The sequence below is a fragment of the Punica granatum genome, chromosome 3 (assembly GCF_007655135.1).
Source record: "Punica granatum isolate Tunisia-2019 chromosome 3, ASM765513v2, whole genome shotgun sequence".
Taxonomy (NCBI): Eukaryota; Viridiplantae; Streptophyta; class Magnoliopsida; order Myrtales; family Lythraceae; genus Punica; species Punica granatum.
In genome coordinates this window covers 17,918,681-17,931,952 of record NC_045129.1, presented here as the reverse complement: position 1 = coordinate 17,931,952, position 13,272 = coordinate 17,918,681, and the positions used below count along the sequence as shown (strand labels likewise).

At 39.2% G+C, this 13,272-nt stretch overlaps 1 protein-coding gene across 6 annotated transcripts; it reads right to left on the bottom strand.

Moving 5' to 3' along the window:
* Positions 1-773: 773 nt before the first annotated feature.
* Positions 774-4,988, bottom strand: LOC116198677 (DNA-directed RNA polymerase III subunit RPC7-like). Of its 6 annotated transcripts, none has more exons than XM_031528892.1 (10): positions 4,696-4,988; positions 4,215-4,373; positions 3,735-3,864; positions 2,759-2,875; positions 2,607-2,663; positions 2,445-2,491; positions 2,305-2,328; positions 2,104-2,217; positions 1,190-1,244; positions 774-980 (listed from the first exon to the last, which is right to left on the bottom strand). In XM_031528892.1, exons 2-10 carry the CDS (start codon positions 4,299-4,301, stop codon positions 961-963), a joined length of 651 nt encoding a protein of 216 aa, XP_031384752.1. In that variant the 5' UTR covers positions 4,302-4,373; positions 4,696-4,988; the 3' UTR covers positions 774-960. The 6 variants fall into 6 exon arrangements, with proteins under 6 accessions (XP_031384752.1, XP_031384754.1, XP_031384753.1 ...); XM_031528894.1 differs by having other exon boundaries at positions 4,215-4,304; XM_031528893.1 differs by having other exon boundaries at positions 4,215-4,346; positions 4,708-4,988.
* Positions 4,989-13,272: the final 8,284 nt, after the last annotated feature.

The window sequence follows — 13,272 nt, the reverse complement described above, 5'->3', positions numbered from 1 at the left end:
AGTCGCAATAATGTGGCAAAAAGAATTTAAATTTAATAAAAAGAATAGGCCACTTCCTTTTTTGTGTAGAAAACATGTAATATATGACAAGGTTGCTTAAACATGATACCGTAATTTTATCGTAACTCATGATTGCTCCGAAACGTTACATAATTTCTAGACTTGTATTACATAGTATATATTAAGTAAAAATTTGAGCCCGAAAAAGTTGATATTGTTCACATCGAAGTGCGGGCTTATTACTAGTACAACATAAAGGAAAATTAGAATAATAATTTTTTAATTGAAGTGGCCAATGACCAGAAAAAAAAAATATACACCATATTGCACAAGACGCTTACTCGCACTACGCGCTGGGTCATTTAATAAATTTAAGAATATGCAATAAGAGTAAAATGAAGAAGGAAAATTTAGACAAACTTTCTTCAAGTATATAAGTAATATAGATTATGAATATAATAATCGTAATTTCTCTAAATATGTGAAATATGATGCTTAAATGTATCAAACGGAAATATAGATATACTCAGGCAAAAGAAAGGGAGAAATTAATGAATAATTATGATTATAATAAATTTTATAATACTGCTTATGGAAAGTCATGATTTATTGGGTATTGGTGTTTGATAGAACCATACAACAAAGCAACAATCGATTAGTGAACGAAGAATGAGATGGAACGTACTGAAGTGCATATCTCGTAGGCCAGTAAAAAAGTTTATGAAACCTAAGAAGAATCAAATTTGAAAGGAAAGCTGATAATCAATACGGCATAAGTGAGCAATAGAGAATAATTGATTGACTCAATCAATTATAAGCACTTAAACATATATTCGAGTAAAACAATCAACTCGACCTAAGATTCGAACTTTTTATACATCACTGATCTGAATAGAAAATCCCTAAAAATACCTCCACTGAACTTTGCTACAATGAAAAAATTGTTCCGATGATGATCCGCTAATATATACCACCTTCATCTGCAATTAATAATGAAACAGCCAAACTTTGTTAGTGGCTGCCGGTGCTCAGAAAATAATTCTAGCAAGGCTAACATTTCCTAGAAGTACATGTTTGCAATGGCACGCCATTAGCAGAACCATTAATATTGCAAATCACAAAAGATCGAAATGCTAGGAATCAAAGCATCTCTGAGATACAGTCAAACAACAATCATAAAGGGGCGCACCGTCTTTGTCATCTTCCATGTTGAAATCGTCCTCGTCATCATCAAAATCAACATTCTGAAAGATAAAAACGGATGCATTAACACAGTTATATATCTGAGTTTAAAGGATAATAAGCTCACCACCCAAAAAGCTCTCTTATCTAGAAGAGTATCAGAGGGGGTCTTTTTTTTCTTCACCTCCAACCCCCCCCCCCCCCCCCCGGAGTGCAAACGTACATGAAAAAATGCCTGATTTGGTGGTTTATCAAGCACACATACCAACTCAAGATAATTGACTTATAACATAGCCCTAACTCAAGAGCATTCTTTACTAAGAGGAGAAGATGATTCAATGCTCCACTCAACTCAGAAATGCTCAATCCAGTCACAAGGGAAAAAAGGACAGACCAGAATTTAGTATTCTCTTCATGAACTAAAATACCTAGAATTTTAGTCATTGCCTCACATGCAGCATCACTTAATTGCATGGGGGAGACGCAGTGAGGTATACTTTCTTAACAGCATGATGTTCACATTAGAGCCCCAGGAATCATTTTCAACCACTGCATCAATTTTAAGTTTCAATCACGAAGAAAAAGTTCCCATCCATCTCATACCAGTTTCTCCAACTAGATCTTGAAAAAAACTGGTCTGTCTGATGTTCTTCTAACGGTCAAGAAAAAATAGTGATTAAGTCGGTAAATCACAGAGACAATTTTCAGTTGTCACTAAGAGGTGATCTTTTTATTCATTCTTAATTTTTTGGGGAAGTTAATCCCTCTTAAATTCTGCGAGACCTTCAGAAAGTTATCGCATTCTAAAACTGTTTTGCCGATCAACCTCAAGCACAACCGTAAGACTAAAGATCTCTTTCATCAAGCAGATAAACCGCAAAGCAGAATTTGTTTATAGAGTTGAAAAAATTTCCTATAAACCTGATCATAGTCCCCATTGTCGCTGTACTCTCCTTCATTCTCTAAAACAGCATCATCACCTTCATCCTCCTCTTCACCTTCTTTCTTTGCATTGTCGGCTTTATTCTCTTCGGCCTACCAATGCAAACATGAAAAAGATCTATTCAGTAATCATGATATTTACTACAGAGATGGCAAGACAAAATTTTAGGATTTCTTTGCATTGTCGGCTTTATCCTCTTCGACCTACCAATGCAAACATGAAAAAGATCTAATCATTAATCATGATATTTACAACAGAAATGGCAAGACAAAAATTTAGGATATAGTGAGATAATTATAAACCAACAAGCTTATGTTACCTCATGTTTCTGCTCAAGCTTCTCAAAGAGATCAAACTTTTTCAAGTCTGCAAACAAATATCAGGATTAGTTGAATTTAGTCCCCATAGACATGAGGTTAGGAGACATATCGGGCTTAGATAATGGAAATATCTACGTAAAGAAATTCCTTTACAATCAAACCTGTCTCAGTATCCCATCGCACTTTCTTCCGCTTCTTCCTTGACTCCTCCTTTGAATCTATCCATCATTCCATCGCAGCCAACTCAGAAAATGACATATTAATATTGTGCTGTGTTTTTCTTTGCCTAAGAAGCTTAACAAATAAACCAAACCTTGAACTAGTTCTCTAGGAAAATGAGCGGCAGTAGGCTGTAGAAGTTCCCTGAGTGACATTTTGTCCTTTGGCTTCTGTTTGTCAGAGTACCTCTCTGGGTCGATGTTTTCAAAGGCTGACATCAAATAAACTTTCTTATCAGAAATAATGGATTATAAAGTTCCAAAGAAGTCATCCTTGTTAAAAGTGGGACATGAAAGGAGCGTAGTTTACCATAAGATGAATTCCCGAAACAAGGTCTTAATATACTAACAGAGCAACAAAATAGAAATGAAAAAATTGTGGGGCATCATTCCAAGACATAATCACGAACAAATATATATATATATATATATATATATGTATGTATATAAATATTCTAGAGGATTGCAGCAGATATAATTTTCTGACTCATATATATTTCCCAAATGAGATTGTACCAATAAGAATGTGATTACTCATGACTACCTTTTTTTTCTTCTTCTTCTTCTTTGGTTCAGGTTTGGGGATTGGTGGGGGGGGGAGTGGACGGGGGCGGGCTAGATAAAGATGGCAACTACTCATGACTACCTTCTTCTTCTTCTTCTTTTTCCCTCCTACTCGTGACTACTTGCTTCAACAATAATATGCCATAGGAAGTAGTTACTTTTAATGCGCATTGAGAAAGAGAACATCTATTGCTATATGCACCAGAAGCACTAATTTCTTTTTAGTTCGTATGTAACGAAAATCCAAAATCATTGCTTATGCTCTTTGGGAACCGGCACAGGATTATATTAACATTTTATAAAAGGATTATCCACAAAAGCCTAACACAGTTGACAACTCTAAGTATTCTCAGACATCTCATCACCGGGTAAGCATTGTTGAGAATCCTGACATTCATGGGAAAATTATGTAACTAGAAACCAGTGCGCCCTCATAAAATCAAATATCAAATAAATAATAAATTAACTAGTAAATGCACAAATTGCATTACTATATCAAATACTTACGATCTGACTTGCTTTTACCATCTCCTAAGTAATATGGAGATGATTTGCAATAACTTTCAAACCTTGACTTCCAACTGATCAAGGTCTTGATCTCGTCAGTGGTTTCTGGTGGAGGCAGTAATTCAATTTCCTACAATCACAAGAGAAAACTTCAGGAGAACAACCAAGGAGGCAATATTGCTCCTTCAGCAGCGCTTACCGAAACAATAAAAGATTAGGACACATAAGACAAACAAAAATGGCACCAAGATGGTGCATGACATGTACACGTCCAGAATTAAGGAAAAAAAACAAGCCGGTCGCATAGAGCATAGACGGGTAGCATATCGTATCAAACAATTCATGAATGCTCCCTCTTAACGCCCCAGATATAAGGAAATTTATAGTTCTTATCTAGTCTCTCCATTGAAAGAGAAAAAGTAATGCATATAATTGGAGTAGAATAACACCATATGTATATAATGCATAAATATTACTCACGGGATAAAGAACAAAGGGCTCCTGCTTGGCGTAGTTGGCTTGACCACCAATAAATCTGCCTCGACCACGACCTCCTCTGAAAGCCATTTTCTGATAGAGCAGTGGTAAATAAAGATATCAATAAGCGCGCTCCTATACACAGATAACACAAGGGCATGCCTGCAAACATCAGTCGAGAAGACAAGCATGAAAAAACCAGATAAAATCTATACAGACGACCCCCGAGACATTAAAAAGTCCATAGATAAGAAACATGTAATCTAATTAATGCTTCCCCTAATACACAATACAATTACGCTATTCTAAGCATTTCATCGAACGTTTGCAAGGCAAAGGGGAGTGGGAATAATAGCAGGCTCGATACAGGGCATATGAACTCAGCGTGACTTGGGAGTTCCTCAGAACACAAATTCACTCAGCATGTAAACAGAAACCATAGCAAGTATATCGCTCCAAGGCAACAAATTTCGCATTCACTGACCAATCAGCTAACCTAGAATGAGTGAACTGGAAACCTCTGCCGCAACAAGGTGGTCGGCCGTCTCAGTCTCCAACAGAGTTCCGGCTGAAAAGAATGACAAACTGAGGAGGCGTTTGACGTGGAGGAAGATGGAGAGGAAGAGGGAGAGAGGGTTGAGAGAGAGTGAGAGTGAGACGGTGGAATATTCTTAAACAACTGAAATAAGGATGGGTTGTTTTTGAAATTCAAAAACATTTAGGGCAAGAAGAGTGGCTGTGGCCGTGAGTAGAATTATTTCCACAAACAGCACAAACCCAAACCCAATGGACTGATCTGCAAACGCCGAAAAGATCGGGATGAATGAAATCAAAGTGAGCCCATTCTTACAAGCGGGACTGAAACAGAAAAATATGAACAGTACGATGACTATGGCCCGTTTGATTTCTCAATTTAATTTTAAGATTTTAACTCTAACTTTAATTATACTCACTACACAATAAAAAGTTAACAACACAATTATTAATTTTTCATTTTTCTTCAATTTTTTTAACCATTCAATTCAATTTTTAAAAATAAATTCTCTAAACTATTCGTTACTTTTTTCACAATTCAACAATACAATCATTACTTTTTTTTCAACTATTTATTACTTTTTCACACTTTTTCTCATAATTCAACATTACAATCATTACAAACCAATTAAAATCAAAACTCAACTTAACTCAACTCTAAAACCAAACACACTATAAACTGTTAAACCTCATGGGATCTATTCTATGTATGAAATAGAATATATTCTTCTTTTTTTGGCTGATCGGGAGTATTCGAACTTTAACCGACTAATCCTCTAGGGCTTGTGAACCATCGGCGGCACACGAATCGGGTAATCACGCCAGAGGCGCTCCGATGACTCTAAGGAATTTCGAATGTAGAATCGGGTTGATCCATGAATTCCTCCTTAATCATTCGACTAAATCCCTTGAGATTCTGTGGATGAACACTTGCACACGTTAAACATGATCCTACGAGCGGCCTTAATCTAGCACAATGACATTAGTGGCATTACAACTGTGGGACTGAGGAGAGGGATAGAACATTCTTCCTAGGGGTGATCAGTTCTAGATACCCTATTATTTTTACGATACCCGGACCTTGCCTTGTAAGGGATCGGTTCCAAGATTTTGGAACTGGACCCTACTGTACGGACCCGAATGTGGACTCTTGTCGGGGCTCGCATCGCGCGCTTTTGGATCGCGCGGCTTGGGAGTGTTCACCTTTTCCGTGGGAACGCGTGACAGACACGCGTGAAAAGGAGTCGCCATTTATCTTTTTACGACCTGAAGGTTGAGGGCCGATAAGTTACCCGGGGTCTAGGAGTATGGAACACCTAGTTGTTGTTAAGGTATTGATCTATGTGGAATAGGAAAGTCCGAGTTCGGGGGTTCATGTTACGTGCGGGCCTATATTCCGCACGCCATTTCGATACTCTGATTTGCTAGGCTTGCATGTTTTATTATTTACCGCTTGAATTAAGTTGCACTCGACTCGCACGTTTTAACACTGGAAATTCGGTGAACTAAACGATGTCGGTTGAAAAGCCGAAAGAGAAGTAAACCCGTGTGTCGGGGAATTGGTTCACAATCTTGCGTTACAGTTCATTGAACCATGGAGGTTGAATCCCTGTGTGAACCGAAACCTCGAGATCTTGGATTTACTTGTGTCTGGGCAAGCATTAGACCGATTCGATTAATTCGACTCTCGGACCGTTCGCTTATCGACTGGAATTCTTACAGAATGAATGTACAAAATAAAATCCTTACAATGCTCTTGAAAACAATAAATACAAATTACAAATAGGGTCGAATTCCAGTCGATTCACGTTCGGTTATTATTCCGCTCTAATTCACCGTGAGCTTAGGGAAACACCGAAAAATTGAAATTCAAGCACTCTCACTAAATAAGGCGTTGGACCCTGTGATCGATGATTAGGGCGTTGAATCCTAATATTATTCGACCTAGGGATCAGGCTCGACCCGCATGGCAAACAGGTAAGAAAAAATAACAAGCAGCAGTTAAATAACAGACAAAGTGTTTGTATTCACCGAATGTACGTGGATTAGCACGTTTATTAACCCCGGGGTGTTTTTGCAAACAAATGCCATATGCTAAGCAAAAAATCATGCAAAACATTTTGAATTCGGCTTTGTTTTGAGAACTTGATAAAGAGAGTCAAATCTCGTGTGTGTGGATTACTTTTACAGTGATTCGGTGTTGTGACACTGAATTACCACTGAATTTATCCAAACTTGAATTTTGACTCTAAATTTGGAACCTACAGTTCCATCTAACCATTTTTTAGCGTTTGGTTAGATCGAATGAAATTATTAGTCCGGTAATTGTATTTTTTTGATACAGAATACCCAACTGACACCTTAAACTACGCTAGGATATCGCCAAATCACAAAATAATGTTCTTGCCCTTGATTTGAAAATTTGTTTTCAGAAAAGAGAAAACACAATACGGATTTGAAAGTGTGAGGGTTTCGAAAAGGGCAATAACACCGTTTTGTAATTCGTCGACGCGAGTTACAAATTAATGTCCAGTTCGTATAAAGTTATTTAAATTGAATGAATTAACCGTGTGAGCGTCCCCATTAACCCATTCATGGAATTAATGCTTAAGGTTATCGCCGAATGCATTAATTGTGAAAACGATTCGTGACTCGACGACCAAGATGGTTCCGTAAGGATCGAGGATATTTGGTCCAATGACCGAAACTACCCTCGTAACCAAATGGACTCGAATGAGTCATCGATACCCGAATCCATGCATGTTTTGTTTTAAAAATACATTTTCATGCGATGTTGTGACAATAACATAAATTGCAAATTACGCGAAAGCCGAGAACGGACTTAAAACGGGAAGAGGAAAGCCTCGTGCAACCCGAATAAGCCCATGAAGCTCTCGACCACTAGTCCTTGGAGTGAGAGAGCTAAGAGGTCTCATGGTCCGAATAAGGTTCCACTAGTTTTCCCCATCTCATTTCGAATCATTTCTCGCATGCTCAAACGACAAACATGATAAATGACACGATTAAACTAAAGTCGGTATTGCCATGATTTGAATAACGCATTCGAACATGTAAACATGCACAAACATATTATTTAAAGAATCAATAAAACAATACCGACTTCATGCACGTAAAAAAACACGAGAAAACTCGGGAATCGAGCTTGGATCGGGCTAAGAATGCCATTCTTAACCTGAGGAAAGCAAGCCAAGTCTCGGTCACCTATCCTTGAGGCAAACCCGATAGCTCTTTTGCTTGTTTCGAGTCAGGATGGTCTTCCGAGTGACGATCCAAACGTTTCCCGACATGTTAGCACGTTAATCGAGGATGAACATGCATGGCATAATGTGAAAATGCATAAAAATATAAACTTGCAAGTGAAACATGGTTAACATAACTTATAACTCCGTAAACACGCAAGAAATGTAAAAGACCTGAATTCTCTAAGTCGAGAATGTTATACCTAGCCTCGGGATACGAGCAAAGAGTTGGGGAAGTGTTCGAGAGTCGGGTGACTCGGTTGAATGCTTGGAAAGGTACTCAGGTGCAAAGGATGCACGTTCGGGCAAGGATCGGCTCGCGGGGCACGTAAGCGAGCGCGCAGGGGCGCTTGGCGTGTGCGCGGGTATGCGTGCGGGTGCGCGGCTGTGCTCGGGTAGTGTTCACCCGGGAGCACGGTCTTCGCCCGAAATGAAGAAATCAACCTGAAATGATGAGCAAATGACTTCAAACCAAAAATCTAAGTTCATAAATGAACTCCTTGGGTCCAAAACATGTGGTCCATGGAATTTGAGAAATTTTTGAACTAAAATCGGGATGATGAACATCGGCTTCCGACTTAAGAAACTCAAAGCTTTCTTCGATTTTTTTTCGATTTTTCTCTCTTGGTTTTGAAGTGTTGAAACTTGCTGGTTTTGGCTATAGAGTTGAGAGCTTTTCTTGAGAGAGAAAGCTTGGAGAGAGTGTGCAAGAAGAGAAGTGATTAACTTAATCACTTTTGGGCAATTTATAGGCAAAGCTAATGACACAATTAGCAAAAGCAATTGCTCTTAACCCCCATACTTAGTAACTTTCGGCCACTTAATGAAGATGAGGATGAATGTGAGCCAAGTATCCTTCATGTGGAGGAGCCAAGAGCATTGATGAAGGCTTGGAGTGTTGTCTTCACACTCCTTGGATATTTTCAACCAAGAGTGCAAGAGAAGCTTGGGGTGGATGGTTTGGCAAAGGAAGAGTTGTCCTTGGACAATTCGTGGGTCCCACAGCCGAAGAGGAGAAACCGGGAAAAAGCTCAAGTCTCGATTGATTGCGCATTCGTAGCTCGTGGTTCGAACTGAACGTTGAATTATCGATATACGCGAGAAATCGGATTTAATGAGCCCAAGATTGGCATTTTTCGTGGAAAAATGTCAAATGTCTGTATGAGGCTTGGAAGCCGATTTTGCTCCTTTTAATCATTCAGAGTGAGGTTACCCATTTCTGACAGCATATCTTGTATCTGTATCACACGTCGATCATTTTGACATAAATTGTCAAATTACGTGGGCATTTGACCGTTAAGCCGGTAATGCAAATATAGAGCCAGAGATGTCCTAAGACGCCGAAACTGGATTTCTCATATTATTTTCTGAGTTGCTTGGGCGATTCGGAGATCACTATGATCTCTGTTTGTCGAGATTGGGCTCTAAGGATATGAAAAGTGCATCTGAGACCCTTAAAGCACTGCTCGGGAGGTCTAGATGAGTTGTGTGATTCATTCCAACGATTCCACATTAAGCCTTGAGAAGGCTAGCATTGTGTAAGGTAGGCATCCGGCGTCAAGTTTCCCCAAAGAGGATCTCCGGATATGAATTTCCACTGAAAATGCCCTTTTATACTCCTCGGAGGTTACTCGGGAAACTGAAAAGGGTTTTGCTGTCTGATTTGCCCATTTGCGTCTGTCCGCTAGAGTTTTCGGGGCAATGCATGGTCAACTTCGTTTGCCGCTATTCCATGTGAGACCGGCCTTTACCAAATACACATATATAGGCAGACACATATACATATCCATATGCACATGCATGGTTACATAACATACATGTATATAATATACCACAATTTGTGGCTGGATCTTTATCTATATGAAAAAAAATGAAAAAGTGAAAATCAGAGAAAGATAAGTGTAGAATAGGCCAAGTGGCCTCATCTTCAGCAGCCCTTTTTCTTCCCACTGCCTTTGACCATCTTTGACCACCTTTTTTTTTCTCTTTTTCTTCCTTATTTAAGCCATACCCTCCCTTGCTCTATCCCTAGCTGAGAAAAAACGAAAATGAACCAGAAGAGAGAGAGAGAGAGAGAGAGAGAGAGATAAGTGAGCTGAGTTGAGAAATTCCAGGAGAAGAAGGAGAGGAAGAAGGCTAAGTCTGAAAATATTGATTGTAAGTTGATTGTTTATGATTGAAACATTCATATTCACTAGGTTCGGCATAGGTTAGGGCTCTCCTTGCATCCATTTCAGCTTATCTAGGTTTGAGAAATTTAGTTGTTGTAATTTAGTTAATTTTCCTAGCTGATATAAGTTGAGTTGGATATATTTGGAGTTAATCTCATGTTGTTTTAGAATGAGTTGGTCACTCATATGAGCTGAATAATTCGGTTGTAAGGCAGGGGGCAAATTTCTTAGTTGAGTTAGGAGGTTTCTAATACATATTGCTATGCCCTTCTGGAAATATATATATATATATATATATGTAGGCAAGTGTGTGTACATATGTATATATATGCATATATTTCGCTATTTGAACTATGGGTTAGAGAAGGGAAATTAGCTGACTCTAGGCTTGAGGAAATTCAGCCTTTGATGTTATGATTCCTCTATCGCTAGCCATACTTAAGACTGGCGTGAGCTTGAATCCGGTTAGTCATTGATGTGTTGAGCGTTTATGCGGGTAGGCATATGAGAGCTACTGATTGGTGTTGGGTGATTGTTAATTGCCCTTGGTGTGATAATTGAGCTCGACGTGCTAGGAGTTACTTATAGAGATCATAGGGAGATAGGATGCTCTTTTGACTATGAAGTGAAGAATTAAACTTGTTTTCTAATCGTCCATTGCATTAGTTGGACTAATAAATAGTCGGGGCCACTTGAAGTGTTATTTCTATATTTTGTTATGCTTGCCCCAAGTGCCTTCAATGTGTTATCTAAAATGAATAGCCTATATGTATATATGAGGCAAGTAGATGTGATTTGAGCAATGCATGTCTATACCAATTGCATTGTGCCCCATTAAAAGAGTTAGGTAGGAATCAAAAGAGATGGGGAGGGAGCATTGTTAATTATAAACGTCTTACATTATAGCTATATCGATGAAGTAACACGGTGATTTAACTGATGCATATTTTCACTCTTATTTAGTATATTATCCAATCTTTGTGCTTGAACTGAATAGGAGCTGGGGAGACTGAGGTTATACCTCTGGAAGGCTCGACTCATTAAGTTGTCATTTCAGGGGTCTTCGTGAGTACTTTCTTCCATCATAAAATGATAATAAATATATATATATATGTATAGTTATAGAGGTGATGGTGGTTGAATGATTGCGGAACATAGTTGATGTGTATATTGAGTATGCTTGTGATTGTTTGACTATAGCCATGGGACCGCTGGACCCGGCGGATTATAGAAGGGGCCTAATCAGCCGCCGAACCCAGCGGAATATAAATAGGGACTTGATCGGCCGCCGAACCCGGCGGAATACAATAGGGACCTGATCGGCCACTAGACCCGGCAGAATATAAACAGGGGCCTGATTGACCGCCGAACCCAACGGAATATAAATAGGGACCTGATCAGCCGCTGGATCCGGCGAAATATAAGCAGGGGCATGATCGGCCGCTAGACCGGCGGAATATAAATGAAGGTCAACTCTTACCGCCAGAGGTTAATGGGCGGCCCCCGCTTATGAGATATGATATGTGAATGAACAAATAATTTCTTTGAGATATGCGGGGTCACAGTACCGTCAGAACTTGTTGCAAGGCAATGCGACCCCATGGCTATATTATTGTTGTTTGGATTTGGTTGCCATATGAGTTGTGTGAAAGTATGATCTTGGTATTGGATTCTATATCTGGTGGAATATGTACATAAATAGATATATGATTGATTGTGGTGAATTGTGATGTTAACATATTAGTTCATTTTACGTTGGAATATAGTACTCACTGAGATGTAGCTCACCCCCTGCATACATTTTTCTAGATGAGCTAGAAGCTAGACTAGCCGCACAGGAGGACTTTTGGATAACGGGGATCAGCGCGAAGGATTTTTGGCAAGTAGGCCCACTCATAGTATAGGTAGTAAGTTTTCGTAAATGTCACAGTTCTGTTACGACCTAAAACTTTTGTTTAGTTGGTTTAGTGGTATGGTTGCAGCAGAACACTCTATTAAGGGTATATACGTACATTAGAATATGTTAGATTGATTATATGTTTAGGTAGAGCATGCCGAGTTGGTTTAAAGGTTTGATGTGTTATAAAAGCATACTATATACATATGAAAACTTTCGTTTAGTTTGTGTTGCTAAATGGTTGCAACTGAGTACTCTCTTGAGAGTTTTATGCATATATTAGAATTAGTTAGGTGGTTATATGTTTATATAGAGCTTCTTGGGTTGGTTTAATGTGTTGGGAGTTATGGAAATAGATTATACATATATGAGTTGCGTATATGACAATGGATATTAAGGAATAGAGGGGAAACTCTGCTATAAGTTTCGGGTCGTGACATTTTTGGTATCAGAGCCTAGGTTATAGGATTATGTAGACTTAGTGTGCCTGATCCCTGTTCTTTTTTATTAGTTGCAGCCCTAAGACGGGATATATCTCATAATTGTGTTTATTAAATGCTTGATTAACTTGTGTATTTCTTAGGAAATTAGCAATAGGACCCAAACGTGCGTGGCGGGGTCGACGTAGGTACCGCACAGCCGAGAATTTAGCCGATCAGGACACACTTGAGCCTATGACAGAAGATCAAGTGTCTCAAGCTCCTCAAGAGGCTGCTGAGGCTCCCAGGGATCAAGATCCACCAATCCACCAAACATTAGCAGCGATGACTCGTCTAGTTGAGCAGCAAGCGCAGCTAATCGAGCAACAAACGGCTTTCTTCCAGAGGCAAGCAGCACAGCCGAGTGCATCCACATCTCACATGGAGCAACAATTAATGCCGTATGAAAGGTTTAGAAAATATGGTCCATCTAGTTTTTTGGGAAGTGCTGATCCTATAGAAGCGGAGAATTGGATAGCTGGAATGGAAAGAATTTTTTCAATCATGGAGGTTTCAAACACCCAACGTGTAGCACTCGCGACATTTATGCTAGAAGGGGATGCTCAGTACTGGTGGGAGGCTACTCAGAGACGACTGGATCCAAACTCCTTACACGTTATCACTTGGGCTGAGTTTACGCAAGCATTTTATAACAAGTACTTTCCAGCCTCATTTCAGCGCACCAAGGAGCGGGAATTTCTAAATTGAAGTAAAGAGAGC